The 20,634-nt window shown below is 35.4% G+C and overlaps 2 protein-coding genes across 7 annotated transcripts; both read right to left on the bottom strand.

The window, feature by feature from the left end:
* Positions 1 to 552: 552 nt before the first annotated feature.
* LOC147397119 (CBL-interacting serine/threonine-protein kinase 14-like) lies at positions 553 to 2,370 on the bottom strand. Its single transcript, XM_086452597.1, has one exon. It carries the CDS (start codon positions 2,153 to 2,155, stop codon positions 848 to 850), a length of 1,308 nt encoding a protein of 435 aa, XP_086308723.1. The 5' UTR covers positions 2,156 to 2,370; the 3' UTR covers positions 553 to 847.
* A 10,132-nt stretch (positions 2,371 to 12,502) lies between these two features.
* Positions 12,503 to 20,462, bottom strand: KT2 (potassium transporter 2). Of its 6 annotated transcripts, none has more exons than XM_086452592.1 (10): positions 20,092 to 20,462; positions 19,024 to 19,123; positions 18,532 to 18,766; positions 18,210 to 18,455; positions 18,069 to 18,122; positions 16,294 to 16,554; positions 15,779 to 15,831; positions 15,569 to 15,692; positions 14,003 to 14,257; positions 12,503 to 13,793 (listed from the first exon to the last, which is right to left on the bottom strand). In XM_086452592.1, exons 2-10 carry the CDS (start codon positions 19,060 to 19,062, stop codon positions 12,685 to 12,687), a joined length of 2,376 nt encoding a protein of 791 aa, XP_086308718.1. In that variant the 5' UTR covers positions 19,063 to 19,123; positions 20,092 to 20,462; the 3' UTR covers positions 12,503 to 12,684. The 6 variants fall into 6 exon arrangements, with proteins under 6 accessions (XP_086308718.1, XP_086308719.1, XP_086308717.1 ...); XM_086452593.1 differs by having other exon boundaries at positions 19,024 to 19,128; positions 20,092 to 20,106; XM_086452591.1 differs by lacking the exon at positions 20,092 to 20,462 and adding an exon at positions 19,406 to 19,768 and having other exon boundaries at positions 19,024 to 19,128.
* Between the last annotated feature and the right edge of the window lie 172 nt (positions 20,463 to 20,634).

Genomic DNA, 20,634 nt, shown 5'->3' with positions numbered 1-20,634 from the left:
CACAAAATTGGACTCGCACAAAATCCAAAAATAGATATTTATCGAATGTGATCAACTTTTGTTAAAATTATGATTCTAATGAAAACAATATCAAAGATTTTAAAGTGACAATTTCACTAGTATCAAGTGATTGTCTTGCAAGTTTCGCTACTTTTAACGAATCTATCACTTGGAACATGTGATCTCATCACTTGAAAAACTTGCCTTTGTCACTTTAAATATGCAATCTCATCACTTGAAAAATCTATAATTTCACACATTCACATTTTTAGAATTAAAATAAATAATAAGTCGACACATAATTTCATCAAATTTGACTCATAAAATGGTAATTTATCCATCAAGAAAACAATTCATGATGGTGGTTATGTTTCAAATGGGGACATGTTAGACCATAAATCTATTTTGCATTGTGGTTCTTAATGGATAATCTTATCAAATTGATTGTAACCTATCACAAGCGTGGATAGTTTTGGCTAAAACCACGATAGATGTCTTGGCCTTATTGGACAAGCCAAGACAAGACATGAGATTGAAATTCCAAATCATCGATTTGACACTATATCGGAACATCATTGGAAACTTGAATTTGAAATTTACATGTAACATACATAAATGGTAGATTGACCATTTTACCCTTACAGGTTCTCTTGAATTCTAGCATAATTGTTCAAATCATTACAGTAGAAACATGATACATCACTTTTGATGAATAAAATATTTAATAAATTTCACCAAAATCCGGGCAAAAAATATAATAATTTACAGGAAAACCCGGTAATTGTGTCTGATTTTTTTTTTTTTCAGGATTTCGTCATATTTCCACATACACACAATAAACATAATATCACATAGGAGACTCCTCAGCTAAATTACCTTCAACCGGATGTTCCGGTTGATAAATCAAGCTATGTAGCACCGGACTTAGATTCTTTTTCCAAATCCCCTCGTAAGATCGTACCTCCACCAAGAACAAATTCTCGGTTAACCGGTAAATATCTATTTCTAATAGTAAATTACCGTTTTGCCCCACCAACACTACCCTCCAATCCTTTCTCTTCATTATTACATTCTCACGCTTGGCTAGATCCTCCATTTTCTCAATTATTTCCTCCGGTGACTCGGCCGAGATGAATCGTTCGTCCTCAACAGAGTTTTCAGGATCGTTAAACAGACCTGATAAATCGAAACCAGATGAGAACGAAATGATATTGAACGCGTTCAAGTACGAATCGTTTCGGTCTTCTTTGTCAGCTTTAAAGACGAAATCATCATCGTAGAATTTAATCTCTTTGTACCCCTTTTTGAACCAAGGATCACGGATGATCTCATCAACTGTAATTCTTGTCTTGGGATTCGTGTCGAGTAGACGAGATATAAACCGACGCATATCGGTAGACATCCATTTCGGGCATCGAAACTCTCCTTTATAAATTTTCCGATACATCACCATGAGATTCGGATCATTAAAGGGGAGAAAACCAGCATTTAAAACGTAAAGAATGACACCGCACGACCAAATATCCACCTTCGCACCATCGTAACCTTTCTTAGCTAGAATTTCGGGCGCTACATACGCAGGCGTACCGCAAAGCGTGTGTAACAGTCCATCGGTCCGTATCTGATCCGTTACAGCACTCAGTCCAAAATCCGAAACTTTCAGAGATCCGTTCTCATCAACAAGGAGATTCTCTGGTTTAAGATCTCTATGAAACACGCCATGAGAGTGACAATATCCGACGGCTGAGATCAACTGCTGGAAGTAGCTACGGCTCAGATCTTCGCTGAAACGACCTTTGGCCACCTTAGTGAAGAGTTCACCCCCCTTAATGAACTCCATAACGAAGTAAATCTTCGTTTTCGTTGCGAGAACTTCGAAGAGTTTAACGATGTGCGGATGGCGCAAGCGGCGCATGATAGAGATCTCTCGTTTGATGTGAGATGTCAAACCTCCTTTAAGGATTTTTTGCTTACTAATGGATTTAATGGCGACGCTCTGCCCCGATTGAAGGTTTCTCGCATGGTAGACCTTCGCGAAAGCACCGCAACCGAGTAATTTACCGATTTCGTATTTACCAAATAAGGTATTTTCTGGAGAATTCTCCCCAGATCTTGCCGTGACATTGATGGATTCTTCCTCTTCGATCTCTGGCATTTTTGAACCAGAGATCGAAATCCTTGTTTGGTTTCTCAGAGATTTCTAGGGCTTTTGATTGATGGTGTTTAAAATTTTCAGTTACGAGAAGAAAAAAGGAGATAAATTAGGTCGAAAAAACAGATTTCTTGCTGGATTCGATATCTTTCCCGTGTTTATCGGTTATAAAAAGGTCATTTTGAACCTAAAGAGGGGTTCGTTAGTTTCTCACCCTTTATATTTCAAATTACAACGCAACGCGTAAGGACGAACTGTGCTCACATGTTTTTATTTTATTTATAAAATAATGTTATAACGCGATTATTGAAAGCATCTTGGCCATACATCTGTAAACATTAATTTAAGTTGGATTAAATATCAATTTTATTAAATTCAACGCGACTTTCGAAATAATCTTAGCCACACAAGTGTCCAATATCGATAAGGTGATTTTGACATGGCCTTTACTTGTCAATATTAGAGAGATACCCCTATATTTTCACACTGATGAAATGCCTCCCTTGACCGAGGTCTTCTACGTGAAAAGTAAGAAAAATGACCTAACTGCCCTCATTTCTAGCAATCAATCATGAATTAGTCATCCTTTTAAGTTTAACCACCAAGGTTTTTAGGTTTTTTTTAACACTTACGGTATTATCTCCTTTAATGTTCAAGCCCCAATAACAAGATAAGATTTTTGAAGAAGAACAAAGATGAATTTTTTTTTTCTTCTTTAATTTATCATCTTCAACATCTTAAATAAAATCTTTTACCCTAAAACCTTAAAATTCTATTTATTTCAACTTACAAATCTCAATTACGAAATAGCATTCTTGATAAAGAAAAATCAAGGATTTTCTACATAAGATTTAAGGTAAGGTTGAATAATTAAAAATAATTTCATAAGATTGAAACTGATATGATTTTTAAAAGATGATACATTTTCTTTGGAAAAAAAAATGGTGTTTTTGACTAGTAATTGAAGATAAGGATATTTAGGTCATTTACATTAGTTTCAGTGAAGAAGAAATAGTTCAAGGGGCTACTTCTTTACTTTCAAATACATGGAGTAAACAGAGAGGCATCTTTAAATCACCCTTAATTTTTAATGAAACCGGCGGTGCCTCGTGCGCTTTCGTTCCTTCTGGACCTTTACGCGCTTTTAATAAAACTAGCGATATTTTCACTTCTCGCGATAAGTTGAATTCTACATGTGAACACAATCATGGTTGTAAAGCTGGAAGATGTCAATGTGGAGTGGGTCACCAAACGATTCGGTCAACTTTTTGAAACACTCAATCGAATCAAAGTTTTTGGAATCGGTTTGAATATTTTTATTTTCACCTTAAATATATAAATAAATTTTAATATTTTAACTCCTCGTGGATGTCTACTGGGTCGGGTCAAGTCAATGACTCATAAGTAATTAAGTGAATTAATATAATAAAGTAAAATTATTTAAATATAAAGATGGGTCGAATTTTATTTTTGAATTTTCCCTCACCATCCTTCAGTTGTCCCTATGAAAAAAACACTCAAAAATCAAATCAATGACAAATTAGATAGAGTTTTGGCCATGAAAGACTAAGATTGTGTACCTCTTTCTCAATGGTATCATCTATTTATAGATTGAAGATCTCATCGTTCGATTCTCTGACTATAAATATGACTTGACGTCATGTCTTGGAATTATCTTTTTTTCATATCTTGATGTATCAACAATTGATTAACCGCTGATTATGAAGGTGGATTTCTCTAGGCACTTGTATTCAATTTTGACTAAGTGACGATTCTATTGGTTTGCACATCATGTTGTTTCCACCCCTTGGAGCCTTGTCATGAATTTTGACATCATGATTTAAGATAGTTTATATTGTATTGCAACATTTGCCGAGTGATGCTAATTTATCAAAAAATGTGCCCCCCAAAACATATAACATCCTTTCCTTGGCTAACCATGCCGAGTGACATTACCATGTACTTGAGACGGTCCCTAAAATCTTCTACGTCTTCAATGTAAAATTGATTGATTTGGTCTTCTTTTTCAATCTTCATTGAGGGCTATTAGGTTTTGATTTGCGTCGGTGGTGTTCCAAACCATGAAATGTTTTTCCATCTATAGTTTACGTCTAACCTTTTGTGTGAAGGGTAATACATTTCACATTCTTTCCTAGTTGAAATGGGTATTTGAGCTATAAGTGTCTTCTTTCCCAAAGAAGGTGAAACATATTCCCCTTCATCTTTGTTATCCAAAAGAGTTACATGAATTATGAATGTTTATAAGGAAAATTTCAACATCACTTGAGTCATGTTTGCATCATTGATTCGATCGAATTGCAAAGTTAATTGGATGAGTTGATAACTAGGGAATTTGAGTACCAAGTCAACTCGAAATTTAGTTAAATCTAGTTAACTCGACCGAATTTCAAGTCAATTGAATGAATTTTAGAATTAAGGACGTGCTACATACATACATATCACAAATTGTCATTTGTACCCCAACGGAAGAGTCTTTGTGATCTTCTTCAACCTCTCCTCTTTCATCTTTCTCTACTTCTAATCTCTCCATATGCGTTATTTTCCTCTTCTTTTTGGGGTGAAAAAAAAAACACAAGTATTGAAACCAATTCCCTCCTTTGACGGCCGATTGAGAAATGATGATAAATAAAGTATAATTTTATGTGTTTATTTATTTGTTGAGTTGTGCTAGAGTGACTTTGGAATTGATATCAATTCACACATTGTTGATGTGGAGGTGCGCACATAACCATAGATGTTTTTCACTCGTATCTCAGCAAAAGCATCTATGGCTCTGTACACACATCCACATCAGCAATGTGTGAATTAATGTCAATTTCAATGTTATTTAAGCATTTTCCTTATTTATTTGGAATGCAACCATGTGTGTGGAATGGGGATACAAAAATATGCAGTGCTTCATGAGATTTGCACTTTCTTTGTATCCGAATTCTCTAGACCAAATGAAATTCCCTCGACTATGACAACTAGAAGAAGCTCCTGAGCCAACCATTGGTATGTTACACCCTAAAAGAGGACATTAGATGATGATTTTTTTTAAGGTCGTGCTAGAGTGACCTCAGCAAGGGACATATGAAGGACACTTTGACGTGGTGGCACACACATGTCCGTAGATGCGTTTTACTTATGTCTTGGAGAAAACGTATCTACGGCATGCATTCCCCCTTACGTCAAGATGTCCCCTGTGTGCCCCCCACTGAAAACACTCCAACATTAATCCTTTTTTTTTTAATCATAATTTATTTCTTTGTTGCAAGTGTCATTAAATGTCATTTTTGTAGTAATACATAAATTAATCCACATTTTTTAGGCTTAGTTCTTAATGTGGTATATATCATGCCCTTACCATATAAAAAAATTATCTCCAACGTTACGTATGCAATGAAAGGAATATATATCTTTTTAATTGATGAGGTGCAACTGGTATTAGGTGATGACCTACAACTAGTCATTCCTAAAATTATATTCCACTATTTATTAAGAAACTGTTATTGGCACACCAACTTTCACTTATTACACTTCAATTTCTTAAATCATTTACCACGCTCCAATTAAAGATTAAAACACACTCTTTAAACTTTTGGCTCAAATTATAATCTGTGCATTACAAAACATTACAATACTCGCTCAAACGATTTCAGTAGTTGTTTACTATTATGATTAGGCTCATATAAGATCCTTAACCGAAAAAAAATAAAAATTGAGAGGACTTCTATTGGCACCTCAACTTTTACTTATTCTCAGTCATTCACTTATTTTCTTTATTTTTTAATTGGAGTGTAATAAGTAAAAGATGGGGTGCCAATAGCAGCTCTCTTTATTAATCAAGATTATAATATAAAAAATATTTTAAAATATATAGATATTTTAAATTAATATTGAAATTCATTTGATCTAATTTGAAATACTTTAACTCATTCAGATTGATCCGACTTGGTGGGACCGATCCAATCCTACTTCTTGATCAAATCAAGACCACAGGACTAGATGATCGTCTATGATGATCCTTTGATTGGATAGCATGCATACATGTGGATCCTACAACTTATGAATATGATTATGAGTGAGCTGTCCGTCCCATGCTTTCTTTTGGTTCGACGTACCACAATTATAACACACATTGTTGCAGAGTTCTAAGTTCTAATTAAACATGGACCAAAACATTGAGTTTATTATTGATACTGTCCATTCTCTTCCACACTGGTTTTTTAATTGAACTGAGTTCACTCAGACAACGAATAACATCTAGATTTTCACTATGAAATGCTCACCACAATTATTCGTTCCAGGTTTTGTTTGGTAATGCAATCGAGTTGTGCTTATAGCGCACGCCCACCATTTTTTACACTGTAAAGTGCGTATGATCTGTTGAGTGATGGTTTTTAATGTGTTTGGTCGTCGACATAAAGTTCAGAAAGTTTCAAGTGTGATGGGAAATGGAAAGAAAATGAGATATTTTAGCTAAGAACCGTGTTAATCTGATTTATCCACGTGGCATACTCAATTGGCACCCCAGACATGACATGATCAGGAATTGGAGATCTGCGCTCTTCAGGATACAGAACTGCACTTCCCCCCACAACAATAAAAAAAATACAGTTCCGTATCCTAAGAAGTGCAAATCTACGATTCCGTTCATGTCGCGTCAAGGATGTCGATTAAGTATGCCATGTGGGGTAGGTCAGATTATTACAACTCTAAAACTAAAGTTACAAAATCTACTTGTAAATGAAGTGATATAGATATGTCATAGATTGGTTGATTAGTAAATGTTTGAACTTGTTGTTGCCAACAAGTTGTTACTTTTAGTTTTATTTGCATATATTTTGTTTATTTTATATTATGAGTCACTATCTTTCTTTAAAATTTTGAATGTATGTGATTTGCCAAAGTCGTATATTTTGATTTACAGTTTATGTTTCCTTGTCATTTCGTGTGCTCAAGTAATGAAATCAATATATAAGTCACATCTAAAGAAAATAATAGAAAGATGTCTTACAAGCACCATCATGACAAGTACTTTACTATACTTGTTTATAAAATAATTTTGAATTATCAATCTTTGAATATTAATGTATATTTATGCATTCTTTTCCTTACAATACATATTCATTTTCAAGTATAAGGCTATTTAATTTAATTATATATTGTACTTATTTTATAAGTATTATGTTTGATTTGGATGTTAAAATGAGTTATTTATTTATTTATTATTATTATTATTAATATTTATCCTAATTTCTGTATAAGATTATTTTATGTATAAAAGCATATTGGTCATTTTGTTAATCGAATAACTAAAAGCTATTTTTAACAAACAATAATCCCAATTTTTGACATAGCATAATACTCGTCTAATATAATTAACACGAGATAATTTATCAAAATGTGCTTCTCTACTTCTGTACCTAGCATTTTTCAATCCACTTTTAAAATTTTCGGTAGAGTCTACCCATGGAATCTCTTTCAATATATTTCGATTAACAATCATTTAAAAATTCTAAATATTCACAAATAAAATAAAATGATACATTGTGACTAGAACATCTACTAATTCAAATTTTAATTATAAAAAAGATAAATATTTTTAATATATATCAACAAATGTCCAAATCTATTTGGAAGGAAATGAAATGTTGATCCAACCTAAAAAATTGGTGGGCTTTTCCATCATCCTGAGACCACGAGCACCTCGCATTTGTTATCAATCATCTTCTTCTTCATCGAGCACTTGTGTAGTACTTGTCAAAAAGCCTTTAAAACATAAGTTAGACTCATAATAACAAGAATTAAAAACATCTTTGGATGATAATGTCAGAGACTTGGGTTCAAATCCCCCACAAAGTTACTAAACTTATTAAAAATAGATTTATCGATTAAACAACAAAAAAAAAAAAGAGATATTCTCACAAACTATTCTTGAAGAGTTGTGATAATATGACTCATCAAGTGACATGTTCAATCGACTCTCTGACGGGGGCGGAGCCAGGATTTTCTTCATGTGGGGGCAACCAAGAGTAGAAAAGAAAAATTGTAAGGACAATTAAGAGTGAAAAAAAATAGTTGTGAGGGCAATTAAGAGTGGAAAATTTTTTTGTGGGGGTAATAGTGATAAATTTCTTTATCCGCTATTCAATATGTCGTAATAGCACATTATTCCATAGAATTTGAAAACTCTTGTGGGGGCAAGTGCCCCCACTGCCCCCACTCTAAATCCGCCCCTGCTCTCTGACATGGACAAGTTCAGGAATCATAGATTTGTATGCCTTAGGATACACAATTGCACTTCCCCATGTTAAAAAATGTGTATCCTGAGAAAGTCGTGTATCTCAAGACATATACATCTATATTTCCTAAACTAATCCATGTCAGGGAATTGATTGAGTATGCCACCTGACGAGTCATATTATCTGGATTCAATCTAGAATGTCTAGATATCTCTCTCGTGAAGGATCATATCTTTGTCCACGATTAATACCACGGATGGGAAAATTCCCCACCCAATGTTACACTAATCTCGAAGTAAATCTAGTGGATCTTAATCTACTATATAATTTCATTTTACACATAAAAATGTCATAAATTTGTATTAGCAAAGTGAAGTTTCACGAAACAAAATCATATGTGAAGGCAATATTGTATTAAATTACTAGTGGGACCAAAGGGTCTCAATATCTAATGAAATAATCGCGATAAATTAGAAATATCGCGATAAAATCTGTTTGAAGAGTCTGAACTGAACATGTGAACGGCTCGACATTCAACTGCATTCTGGCGTGACGTGAGGGTGACAGAGACATTCAGGGGTCGGCTGCAGCCGACTAGTAATTTGGGGAAATTATTAGGGTTATTTCTGTCTTTACATCACCATCAAAATGGTAGATATCGTTATTTAGGACAATCATTAGGGTTATTTATGTCCTTACATTTTCTAATGATGAAGGAAATATTAAAATAGCATATTTCGGTTGGTCCAGCGCAACACCCTTAAGAGAGGCGTCAATGGGTTGAGCAGATTCCACGCATAATGAAAACAAAGACTGGAATCGTCGTTGGACAGAGAGTGTCCACGTAATATTCTTCTAGGAATTTGTAAGGAACGAATGTCTGTTAAACCACTGGAATTTGGAAATTGAATTTCATACCGAAAATGCCTTTAAAAAGTTTCCTTTTTACCGAAATACCCTCCAATTTCAACGGACTACGCTGCGTTGGCTGGATTTATTTCGTCCAGCTGCATCAGATAGAAGATTACCCTACATTTTTAACATAATGTCGCTATTGTGCAGGATTTTACTATTTGGAAAATAGTTTGGAGACTTTGTTTTTCACTGGATTGATGTGATAGTCATAGATTGTTTGCTCGAGATATAAGTAAAAAGCATATATAGTTATTTAGGCATCTCCACGTCAGAAATGTGAGAATCGTAGTAAATCTAATGTCACCGTAACATTACTCTTAGTATTTTATTCATTTCCTTGTTTTAATTTTTATTATGGGAGGAATCTCTTCAACGAGTTGGTAATTTAGAATTTTAGACATACACCTCAATGTTTTGATGAATATTTTAGATATCTACTATGTTTTTAAGCTGATGATATACCTTTTTACCTATCTTCTCAAATAGACTGATGGAAAATGATCTACATAACCTTAACTTCAATCTTTTAACTTAAAACTCTTTGTTTTATTTCCCAAATCAGATCATTTTCAATATCTTGGTTTTACTACTTCAACTTTTTTAGCTTTAGGAACAAGATAGGATTTTTGAAAAATTAGAAAATGATGGAATTCTGGATAGAAAAATCAAGAATTTTTTACTAGAAACTAAGGCAAAATTGAAAATGATGTGTTTGGGGGAATCTAGGTCCTAGGTGGGGGTTTTATGAAACTCAATTCTAGACTATCTAAGGCAATTGGGATCAATTGAGATTGATTAAGTTCAATTCTAATTTTCAGACACGAAGAACCAAGGCCACCAATCAGACATAGGGATTACGTCTAATTAGATGTGAATTGACCCCTATTTGATTAACTAACTTTGGCTTGTTGCCTTGGATTTTAAGTTCTAGGCTCTGCAGTTCTAGGAAGGCTAAATGGGGTTAGTTGTTCTTGCTAAACCTAAGGATTGGCTTCTAGGTGAATGATTTTACGATAATTTTGAGCTATAAGTGAGCAATTCTCAATCAAAGAGATCATTCAAGTGTATTTTGGTCATTTTACCAAAATCTATTATTGTTTTTTTGGAAAATTGCAATTTGGCTTGAGTTCAATAGATTTTGAAATGACATGAGTTTTTGTGCTGAGAAATGATTTCATGTACCTAACCAACGAGTGTTGGACGTAGTGGCCAAGGCATCCCTCAGAAAAAGGAGAGGTTTTGAATTCAAGCCCCCTTATTGGTCTCCTATAAGGATTTAACCCTATTTACCTGGTATGTGTGGTTTGTGAGGTATATTATATGCACTTAATAGATTTAATCGAGATTTGATGCTCCAAGAGACCAGTTACTTCACCCATGCTAGTCAGGCCTACAAGTTTAAACCACTTGTCATAAAATATAAAAGGCAATGTCATGCACGCTATAATTACCTTTGACAATATGTCAAAAGGTTGATAAACACTTATGTCATTGGAAACATATCACCTCAAGGAGACTAGTTGATGAATCAAGCAAGTAGGAAATTGACTATACCCCCCAAGGGTTTGGTTTAAATTGTAAAACTAGCAACAAGAATTTGATTCATTTGGTCATGCGATTAAAATTGAGTGGCCTCTTTACTTACTTTGTCATATATTATGAAACTTTTATGGGGTCATAATGTGCAACAGTAGGGACTAAACTAATCCTAAAAGGGTGTTGGAGAAATCCTGCATCATCCTCCCCCGCCCTTACCCCTTAAAAAGGTACAAAATTGATTGTCCACACATTCATTTACAAAAATTATAGATCGAAAAAAAAATTTCATGAACGATCTATGCTTTAGGATAGTTTCTTTTGAGGATTTAAGGTTTCTAAGGCCATAAGACATTGGTAACTGTGATAATTAAATCCTTGACACTAGTTAGTTTAGATTTGATTCATATTTTTGTACTCACTTGTTGGACCCACATAGATAATAATTTTAAGAGTCAGTCCTTGAAATGGACATTGTGGGAGGACATTTCTGGCATTCACGTCAGAAATGTCTCCCACGAAATTTATTTATTAAATGTGAAATGCAAATGAGTTTTTATTTTTTTTATTTTTTTGTGAAGATTTGAGTCATGAACTTACTCTTTTGTCTTTAGTCTATTTGTCTTTTCTTCTCTTTTGCTTTTTAGCTTTTTGCAGTCTTTCTTTGTTTTGTCCCATATCGGTTAAAAGTTAGGCTAAGATCCTATCTATAATCTCTATTGGGTTACTTAGACGCACTTTAAAGTATCCCAAAAATGTCACACGTGCGCCATGAGGGTATGTTCGGCACGTACGCCATGGTAAATCAGGTCAGGCATGGACCTGGCCCAACTGGATTCTTTGAGCCCAGGGCTGTGGGCCTCAAAAGTTTCCTTTTATACAAAAATTTCTTTGAACTCTTCCTTCCTTCCCTTTTTACCCTTGTTGACTCAAAGTTAGTGATCCGTTATTTTGACTACTTGAGCACAAGTAGTGGGACCTCCTCTATTAATGGTCTACTAGTCTAACCTTTGTATCGATTTCAGAAAATAACAACTGTTTGTCTAAACTTCTTATTATATACGCATCTGGAGTACTCTCAGACTTCTAGATCTCTACTATTGTACTGATAGCGGAGATTACCTGTTGAATCTCGAGTGGAAGATCACAATCAACTTGAATAGCACAAGGGTCAGGACGATATTTTCCTTTAGTACAACGTGCACAGCACATGCCTCGGATTTGCTTCAATCTGTGTTGTTATATTACTTGTCACTTTATCATCAACAAAATCACTGCAGTCAGATTTCTATTCACTCGTAATTTTATCTACTGGATTAGTTCTTTCCATAAAGCTTTATTTCGATTTGTGTATTTGCCAAATATTGTTTAATTCAAATTAATTAATACCAGTCACCTTAATTATTTTCTAGCACATTTTAATGTTACTTGAGCATGATCTTAATTTTAAAGATCCAATATACTCATCGTGATGTAAATCAGTCAATTCTAACATTATTATGAGATCAAGAATGTCAGAATGGATTGAAATTTCATCGTGATTGAAAGCTTTTAATCTATACGATCCCTATAAGCAAGAATCTGAATAGGTATCAAGTATAGCCTAACCAGCTAAATTTGACAAAATCAGTTACTCCACAAAAACAACTAATTATCGGATAGTTAATACGAATTTATTAGAAATCTGCGTGACATCTGTTGGAGGAGCAATTAGAATTTTTGTAAGAACGCGTGCCAATTGATTTGTAAACATGGCATCGCTTGGAAGTTGAAAGTTTTCATATCCTACACACGAATAACACTGGTTCAATGTGCTAAGCCATACGTTTGCTCTCATACAACGTACACCATGCCAACCTCAAGGAGAGATACGGGTGGTACCCTGAGAGCTACATCTGGTCCCCGGCAATTCCTCCTCAGGAAATTGTACCCAAAATCAATAGCCACCCTCTTCAAGAATGATGATCCTTGCTTCGCCCTCACATACGAGTGCCCCAGTATGAACGCGGTTCCAGCTTGTTGAGCTGTCCACAACTCCTCTAGCTCTTCCCGCACATGTTCATCAATCTCGAAGCATTCAGACTCGTCGTCAATAGCAAATCTTACCTTTCTCTCAACACTAATGGGTTCCATCTCAATCACATCTGTCACGCTATCCACTGTTTGGAATTCAAGTGACACACTTGCCGGCTGGACATTCTCCTCGATCTCGTAAGCTGGTGGGCCAGAAAAAGCCACCGTCCCAATCACAGTCAATCTATACTCACCTGTTGATCCACCAGAGTGGGAGCCATTCACCTCGACACATGAGTTTGTGCCGTGGGTCCGAGACCCATCGAACCGAATGAAGTCAGCCAGCTTATCGACAAGCTCAGATTCGAATGAGTTGACATCCTGGTGAACATCTCTGTACCCATAACGGACAATGCACCTGTAGGACCGATGAGCTGGAGGACCCACACGTCCCACGAGGTACCTTTCAGCAGGGGGCACATAAGGAACAGGTACGGACTTGACACAGACGAAAACAAGCACACGGTGGAAGGCAGGAAGGTTAGTGACAAAGCGAGAGAAGTTGGCAGGGATTCCAGAGGTCAGGTCAGTGTACACTATGCCAATGCCAGGGACACGGGCGATACCGAGGCTGGGACCCAATGCTAGAAGCCACTCCAAGGACACCTTGTTATGGAGATCAAACTCATATTTTTTGATGGTTGCGTAGTGCCAAATGAACATAATAGTCATCAAGATAAGGGCTAGGAGAATGGGGAGCCATGCCCCATCAAGAAACTTGATGAGGGAAGCTGAGAAGTAGAGAGCTTCAATGGAGCCAAAGAACAATAGGAAGGCAAGAGCCAAAATAGGGGGCTTGTGCCAACACAGAATGATGACCAAAGAAGTGAGGCATGTTGTTACAAGCATTACAGTCATTACTGCTAAACCTGAAATAGGCAACAAAAAAAAATGTAGTGTTATTAAATTTGATGAACAAAAGCAGATGCTGAAATGAAATCTGTCAATAATCTCAACTCTTCTTCCTTCTACGAATGAGTGATTTGAGAAGGAGATGTGTGCATCAATCGTGCATTGAAAGTAAGAAAGAGTGAACCAAATTGGGATACTAGTGAGCATAAATAGAAGAAGTGTGTACCTGATGCATTCCCCATGTGTTTTGTGTCTCTGAATCCAACTGCCACAGAAACACAGAGGATCATGAGCATCCAGTTAATCTCAGGGATGTAGATCTGGCCATGTACCTTATCAGAAGTGTGGATGACCTTGACCCTTGGGAAGCAACCAAGTGATTGGCTCTGATTGATAATAGAGAATGTCCCACTGATAATTGCTTGACTTCCCACTACAGAAGCAAGGATGGCTACTACCAGCACTGGCCACCTCACAATTTCTGCAACCAAAAACTTCATTGTGTCACACTTATTTCCAAATATGAGTTTTCACTGGAAACACTATTGCCTACTTGACCAAGTCCCTACCACTTGGTCTCAGCCAAGTTGACCTGGCTATGCTCAGGGTCGAATGAGTGTATTCTATCACCCTGTAGGGACTCTGCCAAGTATGTATGACCATAGTATGCAATTTCTCACGTATTTCTTTGGTGGGTACATGAAAAAGATAAAAAATAAAAAAATTGGTCTTGAAAAACATTTCAATGATCTAGTATCTTTTAATATAAACATGTATGATATGAACATATTGATGCAATCAAAAATTTAAATCTTGTACAAAGATGAAAGATTAATAGTCTTATGAAGCTTCGGCGAACAAATGCAGGAAAAAGAGGTCCATGTTCTCAAATCCCAAAGGTCTAGGGGTTGTTAATTTATAATGAACATAACATTTTACTCAGACAAAAGAATGGGAAGCCATCAGATTTATGGCAAAGCTTGTTCAAAGATCTACATCTAGTACTAAAACTTGGGCATATTCTGAAGTTTTGGATGTCAAACGTATACTGAAAGTTTAAGTACATCGTTAAGGGTATTTTAGGTGTTATAAGGAAAATATTTATGTTATTTTAGATGAATAGTTAGGCTTTGTTTCTTAACTTAGGTTTTAGGACCTTTTTTATATATATAGTTGGTTATGAGAACATGTAAGAAAACAATATTTTGATAGCTTTTGAAACTTTGCTAAAATTGGTTAGCCCTTGGTGTTCCCTAAAGTTCACTTGCAAAGAAGACTAATCTGAATCTTCTTGCAGGTTTTTCTGGTTTTGTATCAAAACCAGACTATTTCTCTTAGTGGGCATCGCTTCCCCTTCATCAATTGTTTCGATACTGTGGTTTTGCTTCCCTAAACAAAATATTACCTAATTCCATATGACCAAACTAACTACCACTAACACTAGAAAATAAAAGCTATATAGCAATACCATTTGAAGATGATAAATCTTTGTGTCAAATTTATGAAGCAGTGTTGTCTTACGCCAGGAAGTATCCATCGCAATTTTTATGGTGTTTCCATTTTTATTCATCGATTTTGCTTGTTTCTTGTGGTGATTGGCCAGATGCCAAATTGCTATTTATAAATGCCACTATCCCATTCAATATGTCATGCACCATTTTGTTTTTCTTTTGATAGTTATATGTCATGCAAAATTGCCATCATGTATATTTCTTTTGTTTTCCTTGTTCTTAAACAAAAAGTACTACATTCTGAACAACGACCTAGGATGTAAGAATGCAAAATAATATACCTGGAACTGAGACATAAAACCCAACCTTGTAGCTAGGCTTTAGTTGGTGATGCCTTGACAAGTAAGCAGCTTGACCCATGTATGCCAAAATCAGTGCTGGATAAACCAGAAAGGTAAAGGCGATCTGCGGTTGGACAAAGAATAAGACATTGCTGACAATTGAAATTAGAAAAAGAAAATTAAGAAGAAAAAAAATATGGTATATAGTACCTGGATTGCAGTGTATGAAAAGTGGCCAAGATCTGCAAACATTGCCTCTGAACCTGTAAATACAGTCGAACATCATATTAAGGCTTATTGGTTGTTGATTCGTGTCATAAGTGAAGGAAAGCAGAATTTTCCATTATATTAAATTATCAACTTAGTTTTTCAGAAGCAAAAAATTCCCAGACAAGGGTATCGTGCACCCTACCAATGAAATTTTGGCACCAAAGACGGACCTGATTGGTTCATTCCAGCCATTCCATTGGGTGAGGAAAAGAAGGGTTCAAAATATTATCTAATGTGTAAAAGATCTTTTGATCTTGCTGACCATTTTTTAGATCTCCTAGGAGGGATCAATCCATGGCTTCGTTTAGGGGCGGTAGTTGCAGCCAATGCTACTCATTGTACATATTATCTGTTTCCCAAATGACTGGAACTCTTCCTTATTTAATAGGACTGTCAAATAGCTTCAACAACACGAAAAAACTATGTCCAGTTAAGTATGTGTTTTCCAATGTTACCTGTTATGCACAGTAAAATTCCACCCAGAGACATCCAGCCACCTTTCCTTGTTTTCTTCAAGAACTTGTACATGTAATATGGGGAAAGAGCTTGATAAACATGTGGATTCCATCGGAATATGTTGTATAAGCCAAGGGCACTGATGCACAGTAGCCAAGTCAAGACAACTGGTGCAAAAAAGAACCCGACCCGATGTGTACCGTAGTGTTGCAACGCAAATAGACATACTAATATGAAGCAAGTGATCGGAACCACAGCATCTGCAAATAGGGATATAACCTAAAAGATCACTATCAAAAGACTAATTACAGTTGATGGTCTGGCTATCATTCTCAATTGTTCATCCAAATACTCGTAGTTTCTCACAGAGTTAGGTACAAATAACAAAACAATTCTCTCCACAAATCTATGACACTGAAAAAATCTAGCAAAATTACGGAATAGCAACCTGTGAAATTAGTGCTGAAGTACTCTTGGGACACATGATCTTCTAAATAATTGTCATGCAAGCACGGTACCTAGGATAACAAATTGAAAATATATTCACTAACATGCTCATTAGACAATCTAAATTATGAGTGCATTTCTTGTAATTTATCATGAGTTGTTGCTTGAGCGAGGAAATCAATGTCCATATTTGAGGGACGATAGTGTTCTCCTATAACACACACAAAACTAGGATGATAAGATTAAATAACCTAATAAGTTCCATTGACAAAGCATTTAAAATATCTTCAAAAATTATAAATGATTACAGACATTATCTTCAAGTAAAATATTACTTGTTTCCAGGAAAAAAAAAAGTTCAAATTATGAATTTTATCTGATTGGTGATATTGTATTATATGTGAATACAACACTAAATTTTGTTTTATGTTTCTTTTTAATAAACTTCATTTGAATAAAATAACATCCTTTATTACTTCTTTCTTGGTTACTCACTGCAAATCAGCTCCAACTAGATGCACTTCCCAGTTGTCCATAAAGTGGGTTTCGTTGCCAACATCCCATGTAATAAACTTTCCACCAATTTCCTATCATAAAAGGGATGGGACCAATACAAGATTAGGACAAGATGAGACCATTTCAGACCACAATTTGAACAACTTGGAGTCTATTGTCAGTCACTATATGGTCCAGATAGACTAAGAGGGCCTTCTTATCCTTTTTTTTTCTTTCATTTTCTATGTAGATATCGTCATCCCCTCATCTATAAATTAGCACAAAAAATGTGGTCAAAAACATAAATCCTATTTCGCCATTCTACTCTATCTAGAGCTAGATACATAGACATAAATAAAGCATCAAAAAACAATGTTTCTTAGAGCCTTTTCTTTTGATGATGGTAACAAACAGATATAATATAGCCAACAAACTCATGCCCGGCTAGAATTAAATGAACTGAAGGGCATGACTCCTAACCTTAAATATATAGCTTGAACATTGACGAAATTTCAGCAAATAACACAAAACAAGCTGCAAAAGAAGCATTACAGGCTGTAAAGTTTCACCAACTACATAAACCATAATTTCAGGTCCAATTGAACAGTGGGATGCAAGAATGTAGGTTAGCTATCACTAAAATCTACATTTCATTATATTGCTCTTCTTGCCCCATCAAGATTACTAATTATGTATTAGATTCAGACTCAAAAGGGACCTTCATCTTCAAATGGCAATCAACTAGAGCCCTAAAAGCTACCAATTGATCCACAATAGTATATCAAGATCAAAAATCAAGAAAATCCCCAGAAGTAAAAGCTGAGAAGCATACACTGATGGTGTTCCTTGGACATGGATAACTCCAGACCTGATACTGCAGAGAAAACTGGACAAAAAAGTTGAAATTTGTCTTAATTAGCAAAGTGAAGAGAAACCAGTGCAAATAAGACCTTGTAAAGCATGGAAAAAATACCAGAAATCGCTGGAGTGAGCACTCCATCTCCAATTACCATACAGGTACCAAGCAGAACCAAGATTAGCAAAGCAGTGTGCAAGCTCTTGTGCTTCTCAAGAAAACTTTTCACATTTGAACTGTTTTTCATCTCTGAATGGCAATCCCGTTTATATGTAGAGACGGATTCATCGGAAACCTGCCTGTTGGGCAGAAGGCTTACTTTGGCATGCCTACATAGCAAGGAATACAGAGCGAAGGTTCCACCTGTAAAACCACACATGAAGGGCTTACATTGGAATAGTGGATGATTAAAATATCTTTCAATTGCTCTAAAACTTACCTTCTCCATTGTCATCAGCTCGAAGAACCAAAAAGACGTATTTGAACAAAGGGACTAGAGTTAGAGTCCAGAAGACAAAAGAAAGCACACCGAAAATCTCCTCATTCGTCTCAGAATGATGAATGTCTTCTGCAAACGTGCTTGTGTAAACGTACAGAGGGGAAATGCTCAGGTCCCCATACACCACACCAAGGCTCTGATAAGCTAACAGAAAAATTGTCTTCCAAGAATCCTTCTGAAATTCAATTCAGTGTATAAATTTCCAAGCATTTAAATCAGAAAAACTAAGCCTACAACACCAAAAAGTTACCGAATTCAATCTAATAAAAAAAAAAATTTGCTGATTTCTAGAGGACTAAAACCCGTTTCCACTAAGATGGAAGCACAACTCTCTACACAATTTTCAATTTGAAACATCTACAATCAACATAGAAATCATCCAAAATATGAATCAGATCTAAGAAATTTGAGAGAAAAAAGTGAAGGGCAAACCTTTGAAGAACTCCAACACTTCCCAAATTCTGGATCCATGATTTAACCAAAATTCTCTCTTTTACTGAAATTCTGTTCTTGGGCAGAGATATTTGCAGATCTGCACTGAAATGGTTGAAGCTTTGATGTCGAATTCTCAAAGAATATGAGATTTTAAAACAGAAAAAAGAACTCAATGCAAAAAAATTCTTGGACTTGCACCCATCTCTCTACAACCCACCTTCCTTCCCAATAAAGCCCCACACGTCATCCCTACCTTTCCCATGTTCGTCAATGTTTTACAAAACACCATGCATGTTGAGTAAAAATGCAGAAAAATGATAACTTGGTAAGAATTCATCGACACCCATCTGTAAAGTGAGGGTAGAACTGTAGAATTAACCTGATTGAGCCAAAATTATTTGGCCAAAGTTCGTTCAATGTATGCAGTTTTTCATGGTAGATGAGCTGAGATGGAAACCACAAGACCAAATTCTTTTCTATCAATTAAGCTACAGTCTACAGTCTCAGTCCATGTGTTGAAGGGATTCATCATTCACCCTATCCAATTGAATGTGCAGAAATAAACATTTGGATAGAATTTAAGAGATTTCTTTCTTCTTCTTTCTCTCTCTTTTTTTCTTGTTTTTAACTTTATAGATCAAACATTGAACCTAAAACAAATACCACAGTAAAACCATTGAGAAAAAAAAAACAAGTGTTTGAAGTGACGGTAAAGCAGTAGAAGAAAAAAAAATGATAAAATTTGGAAAAAAAATCACAATCACGTGATACAGAAACAACAAAATTCCCCAAAACAAAATCAATACAACAAGAAGAGCCCACAGAATTAATAGCCATCAAAGAGTCAAGGCTGTCTCATTTTTTTCTTGCTTTATTAGCTAAAATTCCATTTTCACTCTTGATAAAGACATAAAGAGACTTTTTTTTCACCATTCTTTTTTTCTTTTCTTTACTTACTAAAAAGCTTCAATTTCAAAACTGCAACATCAAAAAATTTAAAATAAATAAAAGGAAGAAGAACCAAAAGAAGAAGAGAATGAGCTAATTATACCGACAAGGACTTACCAGAGCAAGAGCTAACGATTTACAGAGAAACTGTGAGAAATGGAGGAGAAATTTTTTTGAGGTACGAAAGCAAAGAAAAGAGAGGAGAGATTCTTATAGGCAGAAGCACGTGAAGGGTGGCTTCTCTGTCCATTAGAGCTCAGCAGTCAACACACACTTTACTCTTGAGCGTACTACGCACCCACCTCTCTCCTGACACCAAAAACTCTAACTTTTTTCCCTTTTCTTACTGTTAGTGATTCACCTTTTCGCCCTACTTTTCCCGATTACTGTAAATTTGCATCAAATATTCAGATTTGATCTTAATCCCTCTGCAACTTCGAAACGTTTCTGATGTAATTATTGTAATAAAAAAATAAAATAAATAAAAAAGGAGAATTTGATCGAATCCATCTGGAAAACTTAAAAGATTGCTGAGATGAATCTCCATCTTAATTCATCTTCGGTACCTCGTTCTTCTAAAAGATAAAAACAACAGTAAGAGCTGTTAATGGCCAATGTGAATGTCTTTTCAGCCATCAAAGCTGGATAGAGTCGAAGAGA

The sequence above is a fragment of the Akebia trifoliata genome, chromosome 8 (assembly GCF_017979445.1).
Source record: "Akebia trifoliata isolate Shusen 1 chromosome 8, ASM1797944v1, whole genome shotgun sequence".
Taxonomy (NCBI): Eukaryota; Viridiplantae; Streptophyta; class Magnoliopsida; order Ranunculales; family Lardizabalaceae; genus Akebia; species Akebia trifoliata.
This window is presented reverse-complemented; position numbering and strand designations above follow the sequence as displayed.

Excerpts from the sequence above, each read along its gene's own strand:
- LOC147397119 (XM_086452597.1), bottom strand. The coding sequence starts at position 2,155 with ATGCCAGAGATCGAAGAGGAAGAATCCATCAATGTCACGGCAAGATCT.
- KT2 (XM_086452592.1), bottom strand. The coding sequence starts at position 19,062 with ATGGATCCAGAATTTGGGAAGTGTTGGAGTTCTTCAAAG. Across the intron at positions 18,456-18,531 it reads AGCTGATGACAATGGAGAAG|GTGGAACCTTCGCTCTGTAT; the intron begins GTAAGTTTTAGA and ends GTGGTTTTACAG. Across the intron at positions 14,258-15,568 it reads GTTTTATGTCTCAGTTCCAG|AAATTGTGAGGTGGCCAGTG; the intron begins GTATATTATTTT and ends TTTTGGTTGCAG.